The following is a 20,178-nucleotide window of genomic DNA, read 5'->3' as shown; positions in this document are numbered from 1 at the left end:
CAAGGTGTCTGACGTCGGAAGAGAATGAGCACAATATCAATGTGTTGAGTTAGGCATGAGACCGTGAGCCGTGATTGGTTTTTTCAAGTGATCCTCGGGTCTTTCAGCAACACAACCGAATACAAGTGCGCCGGGTTTTTTTCATTCCCGACGGAACTAAAGCGCTTATGCTTTTCGGTGAAAAGTTAAATACTTAAGTCATAAACAAGAGGAAATGAATTGGTTCCTTGGATGGCGGTTCTGGCAACCGTATTGGAAACAAAGATCAATGCTCAAGCAAAGGAAGGACAGGTGTGCATTGTGAACAGTGCACTTCAAGACATCCAGTGAAAAATATGCGAGTGATACGGATAAAGTGGAGCTGAAAATTATTATTACAATTATTGTTATTATTATTACTAGTGTTAGGATAAAGATAGTGTGTGTCAGGCCGACGGTAGGTCCATCCAGTTCATTGATCATTTGTTTCTGTTTCACCCCGAACGGCCATAGCGCTGACATTAAAAAATGACAGCTCTCAAAATGAACATGTAATCGAGAGTTCACGCAATAAGAACTAAACGACATACCTGAGTTTTCGGCACTGTCACCTGCAAAGGAAGAGCAGGATATGAGGTCAGGGAAATACATGCAGCTTACACTATTGACATAAATGGCGGTAATAACATTTAGTGCAGATACCATCTATGCTGTGAGAGTTAGAAGTGACATACTATGACCACCACGGTAAACAGCAGGCGACATACTGGTCACACATGAGTCAACCACGGTATCGTGGGTAACTGGTCAATCATTCAGATGCATACTGAGGCCAACTGTTCAGTTTCTCCTCGTCTGATGTGACAATTACGAATCATCAACTGTGAATGCAGAAGCCCTTCATATAGTTTCATTCCACGTGCTATCCGCATATGTTTCCTGCGATTTAAGCCGACTGAAAGGCCTTCCAACGGTTCAAAGCATTTTCATGCACAAAGTTGATTAGTACAGTTTGATGTAACGAGCCAGTCTGGAAAGGGATACTCAGCTACGAGACATGACCAGCGGGCAGGACCGGCTATACGCGACGAGCATAGATCACAATTTCCAACGAACTGTACCTGACAGTGTTCAATATGGTTCGACGAAGTTTCCGAATCACTAAGAATATCAAAATGGCACTTCGCAACTCAGACAAGTGGGTTGCTCACAGAATAATGAAAATACATAAGAACGACAACTTACTTAAACTCCGAGCGGCTTTTTTCAAGTCGTTCTCATCCAACATGTCATCCACTGCAAACAAAGCCTCAATTCCACAACGAAGCATGTCATCCATTTCAGCGCGGCTCAAACGATTCGAAACGGCACCTTCTCGTAGCTGACCTGGCGCTGACGAGGAAGCAGAGGACGATTCGGGCAGGGCCTTAACAGACTCCTGATCCTTGGATGACGCCTCTGGGGGTTCTTGTTCGGCTGGAGCAGTAGGACCCTCAGCAGTCTCGATAGGCATATCGGTTTGAGCTTTCAGAGCCTTTTGCTGGATTCGTTGCTGTTGTTGGTTAACTACTAGATTCGTAAGCGCCAATTTTCGACGTGCCACAAAATTTAGACGTTCTTCCATACTGTGACGCGTGACGAAACGATATACAACGACGTGACGGGACTGACCAATGCGATGAGCTCTAGACAGTGCTTGAAGGTCACACTGGGGGTTCCAATCTGAATCGTACAGGATAACCTGTCGAATGAATGCAGGAAAATAAGAATGATGTCATCAGAATGTTCATGACAAAGACGGACTTTTACGGTGTGACAAAGGACTACGGAGGTAACTTCGTATGGTTTCGAGACGTTGGAGAAGCAAACCTCTGGTGAAAACTGGACCTGTCGAATAAAGTGGGAGCGACCCGACAGAACATATGGAGCCTCAAATATTGCGCACTCGGAGTCAAGAACGAAGTTTCCGAATGAAATCAGAACACTACACGTACTTTAACCCATACATCACTATCCTGACGGGAATCTTCTGTTTAGTATGTGCTTTGATGTGGAATAATCAGAATAATCGCGCCAGTACGGAAAAAGAACTCAAATGAGTGATGTGGATGTGCATACCAATTCTACAAGCAACTGATGTACATATGCTCATAAACGTTATAAAACGATGCAGCTATCCTCGGGAAATTGAAAATCGTTCGTAACAGGTCCCTCGAAGGCCACAAAAAGGCACTAGTCTGACCCACATGAGTGGTGCTTGAGAAGTTTTTTTCAGTTCTTGCCAACACGTACTGAAAAATGGTAAGTCAAATCAAACATTCTACACCGCTAGGTGGCGAACGTTCTTTGTGACTTTATCGCGAACCCCATTAGCCCTCAGCACAATCTACGAGAAGCATCTCTTCAACTGACTGGTTTATACCAACACACGCATGTGTGTGCGTTTGCATAACGAAGCTGTGAAATTTCGGGCCAACATTGCTAAAGGCACTCGTTTAGAGTTGTGTTACAAGGATTCTGAATACTTTGCATTTCCGCCAGCTAACGTCAATCACACGGACTACGTACTCTCGTGATATGGTTCCTTTTGGTTATAGCCTGTCGATCATTCATTTTCAGTCACAATAATTCATTGTAATTATCTGCATCCAAAAGAAGCGGAATTACGGAGTTGCAAGAATCAATTGGGGTCGATTCGCGTTCCGCGCAGGGACAAGTAATGCTACCGTCCCACAGTGACCATTACTGTGAATTCAAGAGGCTTTGATGAGTCAAAGTCGAATATGCGTCTCAATGAGTCTTCTGCCAGTGAACATGTCTATCCGATTCTGTATAACCACTGACGAGACGGCTCTCCAAATCACTGGATTTAAGGCCTAAGCTCCGAGCGCAGTCTACACTGACCAGGGTGATTTTGAAGGTTTGAGAACAAAAGAGCAGATTGCGCGTGAGCTCACGTGACGTGATCGTCAACAACAGTAACGGATGGATGACGACGTGGCAGGCTGAAAGTTTGAACGTGGCTATCTAGAGCTAAAGTTCGATTCTCACGTGGATCAGAGTGTCATGCTGCACAATGATCACTTTTCTGATGAATGAACAGTGACTGTTCCAGAGGCAGTTCTACGAGAAAACTGCCTATTGGCTCCACGTAGTGCCTCACTTACTAAGCTCAAGCTCATTAGAGAGCTCCGATTTCGACTGATCCAAGGATTGCTAAGCAACCACTACTTGGACCGACAGAGACAAAATGCATCGACCACTTGGACGAAAAAACACATCAGCCAAGTGACACGAGAACTAAAAGCTATCGGGAACGAAGGTTAGAATATATCAAGCCGTAGGAAAAATAAGCACCAGTTAAACAGCACCCAGCCAAACCGAACAGTGCAGAAACGTACAGTGTCTGCCGAAGCCAGGTTGATCCCCTCGCCACCAGCACGCGTTGAAAGAAGAAATATGAATGTTTCACAGTTCCGGGCGTTAAATCGATCCACAATTATTTGTCGAAGTGGGCCCTTCACCCTGCCATCGATTCGCTCAAATGCGTATCTAAAGAATAATGGTAAGGGAGAAAGTATTAGGTAATACGCAACAAGTTGTAGGCTCCATGAAACTCGGTAGCGGTAATAGCGGCAAAGCAGCAATCTGTGAAGTGAAACTTGTGCACCGATACACTCACATGCACCGGGTCAAGTGAAATGTTACTAGAAACAAAGTTGAGAAAAGTGACAGGGCAGGATCGAGTAGATATTCACTAAGATCGATAGTTAACATCCACCGTCCATATTTCTGGTCTGCATAGCTGCCGGGATATTTTACCATAATAACAAGCTTACGCACAACTGGACGACCTTATGTATCCCACAGGCGCCACCACTGCACTGATGTCGGCTGCAGTTGCCGAACCCATCACATGTTTTGTTAGTATCTCTGGTCCAGGTTGAAATCTGGAACCCTTCCGCTTGGGTTTATCCGGCTCACTTCCTGGTGCTCGAAAATTTGTCAGTTCGGTGTGAATCTTGTTCGATATGAATGGGTCTTGAATGAGCTGGGTCAGAAGCGCAGGAGCTTCTGAGAGATCAATATATGTTGCTAGTCTCTCCCTGTTAGTGCATTTTCGAAGATGAAGAGGTTCTTCATTGGTCCTTGTTTTCTTCTCAGCTTTGTCGTTCTGCGCACACCCAGTAATGGCTTTTTGATTCAACAAACACCAGCTTTAAAAACGTCGTGAGACGTTGACGTTGAAGTGAGCCAACATTCGAACCCTCCAGTCGAAGTGGAAGCCCATTACATGTAAATTTCGACCAGTAAACCGCGGAATTAATGAACAACTCAATATAATCTGAAGTTCGTATTGCCCTGAATCCCGAATAATCAGCTTGCTTTGGAAGATTTCCATTTTCTACCGCGATCACCCGTTTACAATGAGTTTCGATAGCTTTTGCCAGAAGACCTACACAGAAATATCTCATCAACCATCAGCTCATTGGTATAGGCCTGAATAACTCGGTCTTCTACCGCTTTTCTGTGTCCACGCACTGCACTCGAAGCAAGGAGATTCAATGACACTCTTGATCAATAATTAGCCCTTATCGGAACTCACGAACTGACGTGCTGTCTGCAAGAAACTCGAATTCAGGAATCCACTTACGTTTCATGGCTGAATTCAGCGAAAACCTTCAACCGCCGCCTATCTGGAGGAGTCCGAAAAATCAGCGTCAGGCTACACAAACGATGGAACAGCTCTAAGCGATACAATCGAGGCTGCGTTGTTAGTGGTTCCACATCGACAACAGGCTCTGTCTGATAAGACAATCAGTTGCTAGCCTGTTCAGACGAATAACATTCAGTATAGGATGTCGATGCGTCACGTCGCAACGATTTAGCTAGTTACGGGCTGACGCGAAGAGTGAGAATCTTTTGGGATTCCACACGCTTCCGTGAGTTATTAGACACTCGCTGTTCAATAAGGCCGAACAGTGGGTACCAATCAAGATGTCTATCTTTGACAAATCTACCAGCAATTTGTTTACGGAGACGCTGTGAAACCTGATGGTCAGGACACATCCTCAAGGAGTGGCTGCTTCCTCGAATCCTCCAAAGCTGTTCCGGGCTACCAGTGCCACTCACACTAAACCGGGGGTTAGGAAAGAACCTGTGAATTTGACAGTATACAAACTTCTAATCATCGATACAGCCTAGAACGGTCGATGGAACACTTTCGCGTAGTTTACATGACCTCCACCGATAGCGAACGTCCATAGATTTATTGAGAAAGATCATTGTTCTCCATTCAGGTCCTCCGAATAGAGAAGCAAAAAAAAACAAAGCGCCAAGGCCAGACAATTAATCTCATGTTGAAGATGATCGTGAACAGAGAGGAGAAGCACCCAAAGAAATCTGTCGCGAGAACGCTTTCTGAGTATGGGCCAAAGAGAATGAATAGCTTGTCTTCAAACGAGCTTCACAAAACGGATGTAGCATTAATCTGATTGCAGCTGCTTCCCAATGGCTTGCACCCGATTCTCTCCGCAGTGTCCATCACGGTGGAAGAAGTGATGTGTGGGAAGCGGATTTTAGTTCCAGCCCATGAGGCTTCTTGGTATCCAGCCATGTAATGAGTGGAAACGAAGGGATAGTCTACAATCCAGTGACGAAGTATGAAAACACTAACCAATGAACCCAGTCGGATTGATAACTACCGCTTCTTTGGATGGGGACCATAGTACTCGACTCATTAATGGCTGATGACACCGACAGGCATGATTCAGTGGCACACATGTATCAAAGCTACTAGCTCCAATGCGTAGATCTCCAGTCCCTTGTTCTTTAAGACAACTAGTACGACTCAATATCAACTAAGTGAATGCGCTGCTACCTCCAATAGCCGACTAGGTCTCTTCTGCTTCTCATCTTTCATTGACCGAAACTGGGACCACGTAATATTGGTGCATGGTCTACAGCTGATAAACTGAACTTTGCATAGCTCCGTAGATCAAATATCCACCTTTCATCAGCTGCCAGAACACTGCCACACATCTTCCTCCAAAACATTCTCCCGAATAGGGTCACACCTTACAGACGGCCCACTTTGCTCCGATCCCATAAGCTTCACAATTGCGTTGGTGTGTAGAACATCAGATCTCGAAATTTTTCTTGCAATTATGGCTCTGCTACTTAGCAGGAAAGGCCAACATCCTTCAGAAATCGGGGTCACTATCGGGCACGCCAACTGAGCTTAGGTATACTGATCCAAAATGTTCATAAGCTAGGTTTAGCTTTACCCGTTACCCCCGAAGAGCTTTTCCTATGCTGCTTAATGAAATTGACAACTGAGCTTCCCACACAAAAGAGTGACCCCATGAATTGAGCGCAATGCCAAAAACCAAATATGTGAAGGATGGTGAGGGTAACGGTAGTTCGCCGTTTTTTCGTTTAATTCTATGAACATTTACAAGAATTACGAGACTAACTACTCGATGCTGTTGGTGTTTGAGCTACCCACCTAGACAACCACATTATACAAAATGAAATATCTCTATTTCTCAAAAGTGAAATGATCATCTGCGTCCGTCGAAAAGCAGTCAGGGGTGGGGCTATCAATGAGAAATCACTATACGGTTCACGGTGCTGTCGAAGAGAACTGAAGACACACAATATCCCATACGACTCCCCGATTCGTCCAGTACGCGAACCTCTGAATAACACTGAAGAATGAATTATTCTTCCTCGGAATGCTCCTCCAAGCCTTATGCTTTCACGGAATTTGGTGTTCTTGTAAAAGTAGATTTCGGGTAAATCCAGCTTGATGCTCCCCTATAAACTACTAACTCTAGTTTCAGACCGGTTAATAAGTAGGCTGTCCTTAAGGAAAATACAAATAGATTATTTTGATAAACCAAACCTGCAAAAAACATTGTTTTCATCCCGTGTCGGACACCAATTGTGTGTTTCATCGGCATACATATCGAAGAAGTGCAATTTAACCGTCCAACACGGTCAACACGCCAGTTTTGGCTTACCAAGGAATTTAGATTATCGTCATAATCGTCACTAATGTTAACGAAATACACTCATTTGCAAACTAATTTGCTTTTAAGAGAGACTCCCCTGGAACCCAGTTGAATCTCTCGTTTGTGATGTTTCCTAATGTCACTAATGTTCTTTAGACGATGGAAGGTTTAAAAACACTAGATAACAGGTAGAAGTGGACTGACTTTAGGACCAAGAGAAAGGTTGTGGAGCATCCGTTTCTAGTGATGAGGTTCCGCGCGCAAATTGGGCACTTAGGTTCCTAGAAGTATCCCGTTTATTGCCAATGTAGGGAATTACTTCCCAATGGGGACCACATAGGGATATCAAAATATAAAATACAAAAGCACAAGAGGTAATTCCTGAAAATTGAATACTCCCTATCGCTTATCATGGAAAGAATAGGCTCGGTTTCTCTGAAAGAGAACCCAATTGAACAGGACCATTGTGACCAGTCCTCATGAGTGGTCTCCGCTCGGGGAATTATTTGTATTTGAAAATCACTGCGTTTCACCTTGCGCTGGCAACAGTGTCATCAGCGACCCCGTGCGCCAAATAATGTTGACTATGACGCCATAGGTGGGGTGATTGTACGCATGACTACCCAGGATCTACCACATCGTGTGTTAAATGCACACGCTCAGTGTGGTTAGAAATGCGAGGTATGAAGAAAGGGTACTCGGTTTTCTGAGCGGGGGGCTATAAGGTTCCTCTTGATTGAAAATACCTGAGCAAATGCTCATAACCAAGGTCTGTGAAAGAACTGTTCAAAACGCCACGGCCAGTTAATTTAGTGAACAAAAAAAGACTGAAAACATAGTGGCACGGAAATAAAATGAACACATGAGAAACTCTTATCCTGTTTGTTGAATATATTTTATCATACCTAACATGACAGTAACATCCTTGATAGGTAGAAAAGGAACACAGAAAGTGAACAACACGAACGAATAACGAGATGGTGATTGATACATCCATGGCAGATAACTCAATGGAACATACCCCTCATTTGTCAAAGCTTCTTCCAAAATATCCAGCATGGTGGTCATTCGTGAGTAGATGAGCACTCTGTGACCACCCTCGCGCAATCCACGAAGCATTTCCATCAGAACAACCATCTTTCCGCTAACATGGACCAATGCCTTTGGTTCGTAACGAGCGTTCGGCTGATCTGAGTCTAGGCGCGGTGATATGGAATCACCCGCTGGGAGTAGGTAGGGATGGTCACACACCTTCTGTAAATGAACCAAACTGTTCATCAAGCTACCGCACCGCAGCTCTTCATAGTTCTTTGTCAAGATGAGCTTGTACAACTTTCTAAAAGGCAGTCAAAATTAGGAATACGGGGGTGATACTAGGAGAGGGGAAACAAAAAGTTCGATGAACAGTGACGATAACACTGGTCAGATACATAGAGTGACCACAGGAAAACCGTAAGATGTTCAAAGCCTCTTGGGTAATATTCAGACGCAAAACCACTATGCGACACAGCTGGTCAACGTCTGTGTCAAAGGGGTAAATGCTATTACTGTGCAGTTTGTTTAGCAAGGTACAAGGTAACGATCCGGCTGACAAGTGTTGACGGCGAAGCCCACAAGATTGCAAGTCTTGTTCTGATAACATTGAATGTTTTCAAAACTGCGCTGAATGTATGGCACAAGCATCGTACCCGTTCAATGCTGCCCCGCAAAACGAACAGAGAAGCAACTCCGGAAGAGCGCGTGGTCAGAATCCATAAACGTTCCAAAATAAACCGTAGTCAGTTGTTGATCAGCGCCGATGGTGACTAATGGTGATGTGGTTGGAATGTTGTTGGGGAACACTGTGTGGCCATACGACTATGGCTATCTCGGAAGTTAGAATCGTGTAGAAACAAACTGCGCTCAGCACACAACTGCAGCACTCGTTCGCTATTGTCCATACGTACAGAGTCCATCTCATGCCAACCACCGAACTGGGTCCTCGAAGCTCTAAACTTGCCCACCTCTGCATTCACATCTCCGGCAACCACAACGATATCCGAGCTTTTAGCTCGCCAAAATAGGACATTAAGGCGTCATAAAACTTGACCTCAATGATGTCAGCGTGAGCAGACGCGACAGACGGCGGTCGAATTCCCGCCCATGAAACTCATTCAAGGACGTCGCCAGGCAAACCTCACAGAGGCGACCATCAATCGGTATCCAGTCAAGCGAGGATAATTCCGTCCGGTGACTTAAGATGATCCCGACTCTTGCATATCTTGCTGCAGCGGCCTCTAAATTGTCAAAATTGCACAGCCGGAAGCGAGTGGAGAGTGATGCGGTAATTAACTTAACCACTGCGTTTGCATTTTATTGTTTCTGATGCAAAGAACATATCAATATCAAGTTGGTCCAGTGTGAGAGCAGGAGCAGCTTGTGGTCTTGCTTGTTTCAGAGTGCGAACGTTAAAAGTGGTCAGTAAGACTGGCCGTTGAGGCCTGAAGATGGATTTCGAGATGCTTGCGGCTGTTGGCGCCGGTTGACGTGCAAATGTTGCGGCCAAAGCCAATCCAAGACGAACACCGTTGTCAGTCCTAACGGATGAGTCTACAAGGAGAGACTTACTGATAAAGTAGGTGAATTGGGAAGAAAAAGTATGTGAAAGGAGAGTCACCAGTGGCAGCTTATTTTCGCTTACGCGCCCTGCTGTATGCAGCAAGTACGGCGACTCGGCTGGTGGAACTGTGCGACGGCCGATGTGGTATGAGGTTATTTTTAATGTGTAATTCATGGTTGTACGTGAGCTAGGATAGTGCCAAGTCGCCCACATTTGGACAGGAGGATGATTAAGGCCATCCACCAAAGCCTGATCGCAAGGCAGCCGTGTTGGGCGCGAAATGAAAGTACATCACCATTTTTGTAGAACAAGTCGCCACATACGTTCCAACCCCCAACTTAAAAGAGCAGGATACTGCGCTGGTCAGATCTGTGAACATTCACCCACCTGGTATGAGATACTCTGTGTCACACGTTCTACCCTCGGGATAGCTCAATGGATCACGGAGGCGCAAAACTGTCACTCCACAGTAAGGTATGATCCATTCATGACAAAACAATATTACCACACCTGTTTACGGCCTCATACTTGCAGATAATGTGAATAGAGCACGTATTTTTAGTGAACGAATCGCATCAATTAATATAAGTTTATGTGAAATGGATATCGGAGAGATACGGTTTTTTTCCACACATTTCCAACCTCGTTACGCCCATCGAAATAAACTCTGGCACCTTGACCGCGGGTCTGATCTGGAGCGTGATGGGGTGATGTGGGAATCCAGATTAATTATATTACTAATGATCACCTGAATGAACCGATGGAAACGAAGTTAAAGTATGATGTCGACAAGTGCATTGCTCAGTTGGAATGTCGTTAGGAATCTGGTTGCGTTTACCTGAGTCATTATAGTCACGTCCTTAGGGCGTAGCGCTCCTACGGTGTGTCAAGAGTGCTTGTACTGCGCTAAGAACAACAAACCAGAAAATGGAAATCGGAACGCAATGTTGTTCCAGGCAATTCTGGCTCCTTGGATATCCGGGTAGACGTCGATCAGAGAAATCACATTAATGTCTATCCACACTTGTCTCGGAAATACGATGCTAAGCAAAACGGCGTCACCAGACCGAAAAGAAGCTGAAATCTATGCCTTTCAGAGAAACGTGAATGGGATATAAAGATTTATTACAAGCATCTTGAATATTAGAATTGTTCGGAAGTAACGGTCTTTCGGTGGAAAGCTTCCATACCAGTCGAGGGAAGCACGAGGGTCTAGACACTGTCATTTTGTCTAAACCTAGACAGAAGCAGTCGAGATGCTTGAGTTGAGTTAGAACCACGGGTGTTTCGCTCCGTAAGTTCGCGCTTTCACCACTGAGCTATCTCAGGCTCAAGCAAAATGAGTGTTGCTGCCACTAGCAATACGAGCAGCACAGGGGATCTGAAGAGCATAATTCACCAGAACGATATGAAGGGGTCAAATTCATATCAAAGCAACAGCATTGACAGACAAGGAAATGTATCGTCTTCTCTAATTCTGAAATTCGGTGACACTTTCGGTACCTTTTGATGCATTACGGCAATGACGATTAACGCTGTTATACACCACTTCGTTGCCATGAGCTGTCATATAACCACTATAGGAGCTAGTTAGCTCGCAAGGATGATAGACAAGGACTTGAAAAAGAGGATTAAATTTCCCACTTATAGAATATTTTTTCGAACAAACCGTAGTTCTATGAAAAAAAAACTGGCAGTCTGTGACAAAGGTCGATGATGAGGGAAGGGTATACCCAAATGACCAGCTTTGTTAAATGAGAAAAAATCACACACTTGAATCGTCTTGATCTATGTGCACATTAAAAGTACACCTAAAGGGAATTAGGTTACAAGAGATTTGTCGCAAAGAGAAGAAAAAAATTTTGATTCGTGGTCTAGTGGTCATTATGAAGGCGGTCTTCGTTTTTAGGGTGCCTATGGATGAAGCCAAACCCAAAATGAAGAGGTACCTGTCGTGTATTCAGTGATAGCGACGCCACTGAAACTCAGGATTAAACCCCTTTACAACTACATGACAGCGATGCTTGTCAGTTTGGCGTTAAAATGGAGCTCTCTTCATGTGATGCCTGGGGTTATTCTCAGAGCGTGAGGAATTGGGTCACATCTTCCGAACAATGTCTATTTGGGCTGCATAAACAACGTATGTGTTAATTTTACACCAGCTATTAGGTGAACGGTGGTCTCGTCTAAATTATCTTGCCATCACACGGTCTTTAGAATCGATGACCTTTATTACTTATTGTGTAAGAGTTTAAGGTTAGGCACGATGGAAAAATAGCAAAGGTTGGAGGTTGTATGACAAAGCGAGGCACTCCTCAAAACAGTTGAAGTCGTACACACGCATGTATCGCTAAAGTTTGACCATGGTCTTTGCACAGAGATTTTCAATTGGGATTTGTGTCATGTCCGACCTTTCAATCGATAAGAGTTATGCGACCATACTCTGCTCGGCTGCAGTTGTCCGTTTCGTCAACAGTTGCAGTTCAACTGTCATATACAACGAAAGCTACAACGCACCATTACACCCGACTTCAGTCGAGTAATTTGATGAACATTGATAGATAGAATGCAGTATGTTGGTCGAAAACGATTAATAATAGATTAATAGATATTAACACAGCAAATGTTATGGCAAATCACCAACGTGTCTGCTGCGTGCAACCAAAATCTGGGGCTTTTCAGCTGAGAATTGAAGGTGAGTAAATAAGATGCAGCGAGAAACACCTGTTTTGTCTTGAAGTCTCACATGCCATGAGTCGATGAAGTTATGAAACTAGTCGTCCAACGGGGATAAATCATTATCTTCAGCGGGAGCGGGTTCTCGCGATCACAGTCTCCAAACAGCAGATGTGCAACCGAGGCCTAGAATGAACTCATCGTTCGACGGTTGACAAGTTAAACTGTCATGCACAAAACGACTAAATAAGGAGCTGAAATGTCGAAACATATAAAACCAACCTTTGTAATACAGACATGTCGACCATCACCACAACTTCCGACTTCTTGGGGAGGTCTTTGATCACGTCAGATTTCAGTCGACGCAAGAGATGGTTTTTTAGTTGATCGTGCAGACTCGCAATCCGTTGCTCTTTTGACATGTTCGCCCATTGTTCTGACAGTGTTTTGAAGTCTCTGAAGAGAGCATAAGAGGGAAAAATTGTGTTTTTCATGGAACAAAGAAGTTCATCCCTGGAACAGCAATCTACTGGATATTTCGTCGTGATGCGGACTCAGTCACCTGACTTTCAAGTGGCCGAACTCACATGTGCCTGAATCAATGGAATGAGTAGTCAGTTAACTTCTCACACAATCTGAAGGAAGACCCGATAATTATTAACCCTGATAACTACAACTGTATAAACTCCATCTTCTGTGAAAAGTAGTTAACTGGTTATTCAGTGGCGCAGATATTAACTAATCTCGAACCGTTTACCAAACCGATCAAAAACACAAATGGGTTCACGCGAACCGTTCAGCTGTAGCACCTTTTCGGTGCCTAACTGTCATGCCGCCCGAAGGAAGCATGAGGGCTTGGATACTGCCAGGTTGCCCAAGCCTAGACAGGGGAAGTCGAGAGGCAAAGGCGAGTTCGAACCACGGACCTTACGGTCCGTAGGTACGCGCTCCAACCACTTCAGCCATCTGACGCGGACCGCTTTAGGGGCGGTTACATAACAAATCAAAATGTTACTTGCTGCCGAAGCCTTGCTTGGTGAATTTCATAAGCCAGCAACATATGTACAAAGGCATCGATTTAGGGCACCTGATCGATGGAATTCCGATCACGTGCTTGTGCTACGGCCCATCAGTAATCTGCCATTTTGTGAAGTTCACATTCGGAATTTGTCCCTCGCGGTTAGCGAGACTAGAAGGCGGAAATTAGCAAAATGTAGAGAAACAATGATGACAGAAGCGACTGAGACGTAAGATTTTGTCTTTTTCTTCTTGAAACTCAAGTCCCATGATAAAAGGATGCACTAAGCCCAAAAAGATTGGTCGGAGACTAATCATGTCACTAACCTGTTTCTTACGAAAGATGTGAACTTTTAGGTACCTATTACAGTTAAAAAACCAGAAAGTGGACAACCATACCCAAGTCGCAGTATAGGAATTAGAGATGGTGGAGAAATACCAGCTATGCTATAATTTTGCCAGTTCAATATAAAGTACTCCGTCAAAAATAAACTGGAAATATCCCCCGACAGCTCAAGAAATGACTTGGCAATGGGACAATGTCTTTTCAGTGCACAGTCATGGAAGGCAGTGCAGGTGCTTAGTTAATTAAATGCACTCAAACTGATCGCAAGTGTCGAAGCAGGAGCTACATTACAGCCGTAGTCTAACGAACGAGGCAACGCGTTTCGGAAGCCATGTTCAGATGTTTTATTTACGGCTACTTGTGAAGAAAGCAGGCCCACGAAAACGAAAATCAGGAATGACGAAACCGGTCATGAGCTTTTCAGTTTCCATCGACCTCATAGAAAAACTAGCACATGGTTCAGTCATAAACAATAAGGAACCAGCGGATCAAAGCCACCATATGGATTTCAATTAAAAATTTACATCCCGGTCTGAAAAGGGGAAGCGAAAAGTCGATTGATCAATTGAAACCCGCTGATTGTCACGTGACATTGCCCTAGTACGAAGGCGAGCACCTTCCGTAAAACGTCACCTGAATTGCGTCGAATGTCATGTGACACCTAAATTGGGACGTCATAGCCCAATGATTCTAGGTTAATATCTAAAAACAATAATATAACTATACGTCACTCGAAATGGATTGCTAAGCCGATTTCAATATTCTGTTACCGACTGCGTCCAGTGATAACACATCTTTACACGATGGAACTTGGCCGGATCCGTGGAGCTGAAACAGCGCTTCTCATCAACAAGAAACGCCCAAGTAATTCATGACAATGAATGCCATAAATCTAAGCAACAATCAGTGTTTTGCGTTGATTAGTCTACGTCCTTTGTTTCGCTGGCAAAACAACACCTCCGTACGTCTTTGTTGTCCTTGTCACATAACCAGGTCACAGTTCCCGCGACGAGATTGACAAAGAGAACATTTATCGTCGATAATTAGCACGAATTACACGAATTATCATATTGTTTCATCGATCCTGGTTGAACACCCAAACAGTTGGCAGATGACATGACATGACTTGTCGCGAAACATTGGTCTGCACCTGGGTACAGAACGCAGGGGGACAAGAGATCGCACAGCTTCTCGGTGAAAACTACTGAGAGCTAAGGCGAATTGTGTGGCAAAGCGCTGACCAGAAAATGGATAGAAAAGCTGTAGTTCGAAGGTGAAGAGAGCTAAAAAAAAGGTTTAGCTTCGATCAGATATTACAGGAGTGCTGGAAAGGGTATTACGAATAGTCATAAGATGATATGGCTTATTCAAAAGGCAAGACGATTTCGGGCAGCATATGTGAAACGAAACAGCAAAGTTGGACGATGACAACAGATCTAGGTGACTGTTAAGATAATGGGACACCAAATTCCAAGCAAAAGTCAGGAAAGCCTCTGTGGTGCAGTGAACGGGTTGATTTGCATTCTACGCGTATAGAACTGTCTTTCCACCAAATCATCACCATCATCTTAAATGGAAAGCATAACATCAGTCTTCAACAATGATGCTTCGCTGTCGTAGAACAACGGCTTATTTTAAAGCCTCATTGTGAAGAATGAAATTGGACGAGAAAGAGATAAAAATAATAATAATTGTTCGGTTGTAACACCCTTTCGGTCCCCAGCTGTCATATCACTCGAAGGAAGAACAAGGGCTTGGATACTGCCAGGTTGATGAAGCCTAGACAGGGGAAGTCGAGATGCAGCGGTCGGGTTCGAACCACGGACCTACCGGTTAGTAAATTCGCGCTCTAACCAATGAGCCACCTCGCCCCCCAGGTGGGGAAGGGACTTACTGCCAGTCTAGCACAATCACTCCGAGGAGTCTATGCCTCCAGAAACTCGACCAGACAACTTGGATAGAGAATGAAAACAACAATGCCTTTCTATAGAGGAAAATGTCGGTAGCTCAGGTAGCGTAGATGGTGGTCATTGGTTTGTTCGCTGAGCTGGGCAATTTGATTGCAAACGTTTCATCACCAATCGAGGTGACATCATAAGTGCGTTATTGTGGAGCTTAGTAGTGCGTAGCGGTGGGTTGGTGGTTGTGCTTAGAAGCACACCTTAGAAGCGAATCGCTAAGGTATCAGGAGCAGAATCGAATCTACGACCACAGTCGAAGACTCCAGTCTGGACCTCTGCACTACGTCATAATTAAGAGTTTATTTGGGTCCTAACCGTGGAATTACTCCGAACGTTGCTGTCATCATGGTCCCTTAGTTTACTCATCCAAGAACGTACAGAATGCATTAGTTATCGAATCCTAGCAGTGTTACTCGTGGTACCTTTGAACGCTTACTGTAATTCTGTGGGCCTTAGTATCTATTCTGTCTGGCCCTACACATGTAACTTCGCAGAACACGGAACCACCCAAAACACAAGCTAGTTTTGTAATCCGCTTTATTTTTACCGTTTGTCACCGATGGACCAAAGATGATCCAATTATGCCATGTTTTGGGGGTGATGAAGGCTGGGAAGTCGAAACACGAGTCCATAAAACACTAAAATTAGGCACGAAAATAGCAGGGAATTGAACAATGTCATATGGACAGGACAGCTGCAGGGACCTTAGACTCGGGGATGAACTGCTCAGTCGTGAGAAGAAGCATTTCAAACCTGATTGTATTTTACTGGACGATTATCACTTTGTGCCCCTGAATATCAACCATCATTCCCATTTTGCGGGGTTCATATCATTTTCTGGGACGACGCAACCTGTTGCTTTAATACCTTGACTTCTAAAATGCAAATATTGGCCAGCGTTGACTACGTAGTACGACAGAACAAAACAACCTCTGGGGGTAGATGGATAATACATTCGTTCATTTCACGTAAACTTTGTCTCACCCTTAGTGAATATACACTCATCTGCAAACTAATTTGGTTCTTTCGAGAGACTCACCTGGAACCCAGCTGAATCTCTCGTTTATGATGTTCTCAGGCAACTGAATGTGCTGCACCGGGCCGCCTCATGTTTCAGTCGCTACGATATTTGAAATATCGCGATACATGTATATTTGTAATGTACTACTCATAAGGTTACTGAAAATCTATGACCGGTTTCCCCTTCTTGGGGCTCATCAGGTAGGCGCAGTCCCCGGGTTTGTCTCACCCTCTTGCAGGACAGTGTTCCAGGTTCGAAAAACCGGAGCAACCAGTTCGCAATATGTTTTTGACGACTAATTTTCAAGATGGTGAAGGAATCAAACAATCAATTGTACGACTGCCCAATTGCAGAAAAGGCACATAACTTTTTGTCGCTAAATTGTGGCTGTTTTGATGATGACCAGCTGGCTCGATTGAAAATACGCTCTGCCCCAACGCAGAAAGTTAACAAATCGGTAGTCGATTACATGCGATAGGAAAACAGGAAGCAGTTACTCACGTGACGGTCTTCGGCTCGATGAAGTACAGGAGGTGAAAAAGTTCCTCAAGATTATTCTGCAACGGAGTACCCGTCAGTAACATCTTGAAGCCCGCCTTATATTGGCTAGCTTCTTTGAAGAGCTGACGAGAAAAAAGTGAAAACCAAATATCGGTCCGGTAAGAAAAATTAGTGAATAACCTATAACCACACATATATTCTCAGCTATATGGTGCATCGTAACATACTACCCATGGGCCGCTGAAAACTCTTCAAACATCATAAACGAGAGTCAGCTGGATTCAGCTGAGTCTCCTGTCGAAACCGAATTTGTGTGAGAATAAGCGTATTTATCGGAAAGAAAGCTCCTGTTTTGACAGTATTATCTACTCACGCGAGATTGTTTGTTCTTTAAACGGTGCGCCTCGTCCACAACCAGAACGCTCCAATCAAAGCCTTGCAAGCACGATCGTTCGATACAAGCCAACTCATGGCTTGTTATGAGGACGTGAAAGGCAGGTACTCCACCGGAGTTGGGGATGCGGAAATCGTAACGTCTGAAAACAGCGTCAATAACAAGAAGGCAATGAAACAACACCAGCGAGTGCTTCAAATAAAAAACAATAGATGTTTGCAGGTGTAATCGCTGGAGTCAGTTAGCTGTTCTGTGGAAAAGATAAAGTGGAGAGCACTCACCCAGTTGTCGGTCCACAATTTTTCCCTATGTCAGCGCAACTGGCTTATTAAGCATGTACTATGCGCTTGCTTTAGTAATTGCTTTCGCAGTAGCCTTGATAACAGCGAGAGTGCCGGATAAAAAAGATTCTGTCACAAGGCGAAAACAGAGATGAAAACAGGAATGAGGAAAACCTCAAGGAAGATCCACTAGTAATAGTTCGAGGTGTCTGGGCCATCATCATATGTCACGAAGGAAAATCGGAAAAACACTGGAAACAAGTTCACAACTAGACGCTGATATGTTTGTGGCCAAACACCAGGCGCGTCGGGAAGGTAATTTACACTAACAGCGTCTAAATGTTATACGATATTCACAGACTTCTACCGACCATCCATTTTTCATGTCACCTTGAGCTTACACAAGTCGACCAGCAAGCCCCTACCGAACGTGCCTCCGGGAAAATTGAGCACCTCGATAATTTCCCTCAAGGAATGGTGGCATTCGTTGATGTCTTTAAGAAACTCCAAGCTGATTACATTTTGTAGTTAGCATATCCACTTCAACTTCACTTGTTCGCTGACGTGGCTCAGTAGGCTGTTTGCTTCCCTGGTGGTGCTTTTGTGGAATTCTTTATGTCGTTTTTTAAATATCCCGATGAAACTTTCGTAAGGAACTGGCATCACAGAACTTCATTCTTTCTCCTTAGGAATAGTTGACTTATTGTCCTTCGAACGTAGGCAAAACCGCCATAAGTAAACTGACATTACAGCACTCAACGTCTAGTGTCTTTCACTTTTATGTATTACGAGCTGTGTGCAAGCGCATTGTACGACTAGAATAGCCAGTAATTCGCGACAGGCGAATTTCTGAATGGTTGTGAAGCACTAGTGTCCTCATAACTATTTGTCGATGATTATGACGGTGATGATGATGGTGACGATGGACCCAGGCTGCATTGTAATCAATCCAGGGTAAACAGGTTAGTTTCCAAAATTCACGAAAACTCCGTGAAATGCGCTTAAAATGTGTCCAAGGACGCCGTGAAAACCAGAATCCCTCGCGTACGGAGGAGCGGGATAAGAGCGACAGTCCCTGAGATCCAAATATCGCACGAATCACTATAAGCTACTTAAGTAGCTAGACAATGAATCAAAAGTGGCCGTAATGCTGATTGCCGGATTTTCTTTCGTTTTCACGACAGTGTAAGTTATCGGAGCGACATTAGAAGAAGGCGTTGATCATAAACAGAAATCCTCCAGGTAACAACGACCAAACATGGTAAATTCTGTCGAGGTCATTGGAGGGACATTTGGCGTCCTCAGTCGCCGGTGCGAATCTAGCTTGTTTGTTTGGCTCAGACATCTGCTCAGAAGCCGACTCACACCTAATGCTTTCTTGCCGATATTAGTGCTGATGATGATCGCTCTCTATAGAGGAAAATGTTGGTAGCTCAGGTAGCATAGATGGTTACTGGTTACTGCAATTTGATTGCAAACGCTTTACCGCGAACCCAGCGGTATGCACCACTACGCTCGCTAACAACGCACTGGTGATGTTACCTCGATTGGTGCTGGAACGTTCGCAATGAAATTGCAAATCAAATCAAATGTGTAGAACTTTTTATTATATTGCGTTATCGTGTGGTAATAAGGTCATGTTGCTCCGTGATCGCATTATCATTCTGGATGTGTTGAACAATGTCAACCAACTTACTGCAGTTTGGCGGCGCAAGACAACAGGTGCGTTTATCTGACCCTACAGAAAACTTAATATGCTTCAAAGTGACACACCAAACAAGGGAAAAACCAACGCGCACCACCGTAAACTTATGAGATCCTGTCCTGTAAACTACAACCACTAAAACTGGGGGGGGGGGTACGATTGCATGTATACTTCGGTATCGAGGAATGGCTTAATAACAGCAACCAATCCAGGAAGCACCTTAGGAAAGAACATTTTAAGGTTTCTTGACGAGACAAACTACTGTGAGTAGTTTGCTGAAAACTCTTCGACAAACTTATGAGTGGCGTGTTCAGTCAAGAAAACACTAAGATATACCGAATATCGTACCACCTAATACATGGGACGGTCTTTATGCAGCACATTCGCTTGAAGAATATCAAAATCGATAGGTCGAACTGGGATTCATTCGAGTCTCCCGCTTTTGCATTTACAAAAAGTTAAAAGACCCTAGACAAAACCTACGATATTATGCTCATATAAGTTTTCATCACAGCTCAGCGGTGATGTTGCCTATAGCAGGTACATCACAGGGAGAACAACAACTGGCGACAACCCGAACCCACGATGTCAATTTCGGCAGAGCAACTCCAATTAATTTTACAGCAACAACAGAAGCAGTTCGAAGAAGCACAACTGAGGCTTGTTGAATCTCTGATGCGCA

The 20,178-nt window shown here is 44.2% G+C and overlaps 1 protein-coding gene across 1 annotated transcript in view; it reads right to left on the bottom strand.

The window, feature by feature from the left end:
• Window positions 1–20,178, bottom strand: part of T265_08005 (hypothetical protein) — a gene marked incomplete at both ends in the record, with an annotated part of 47,811 nt that overhangs the window by 16,651 nt on the left and 10,982 nt on the right. Inside the window, 7 exons of the mRNA XM_009173686.1 lie at window positions 570–590; window positions 1,225–1,720; window positions 3,381–3,531; window positions 8,017–8,331; window positions 12,553–12,726; window positions 17,117–17,238; window positions 17,490–17,652. Coding sequence (XP_009171950.1) covers window positions 570–590; window positions 1,225–1,720; window positions 3,381–3,531; window positions 8,017–8,331; window positions 12,553–12,726; window positions 17,117–17,238; window positions 17,490–17,652 — 1,442 coding nt within the window. The remainder of the gene's footprint in view (window positions 1–569; window positions 591–1,224; window positions 1,721–3,380; window positions 3,532–8,016; window positions 8,332–12,552; window positions 12,727–17,116; window positions 17,239–17,489; window positions 17,653–20,178) is intronic.

Source organism: Opisthorchis viverrini (genome assembly GCF_000715545.1).
Source record: "Opisthorchis viverrini unplaced genomic scaffold opera_v5_193, whole genome shotgun sequence".
Lineage (NCBI taxonomy): Eukaryota > Metazoa > Platyhelminthes > Trematoda > Opisthorchiida > Opisthorchiidae > Opisthorchis > Opisthorchis viverrini.
Note: the sequence above shows the minus strand (reverse complement) of the source record. Positions and strands in the feature narration are given on the sequence as shown.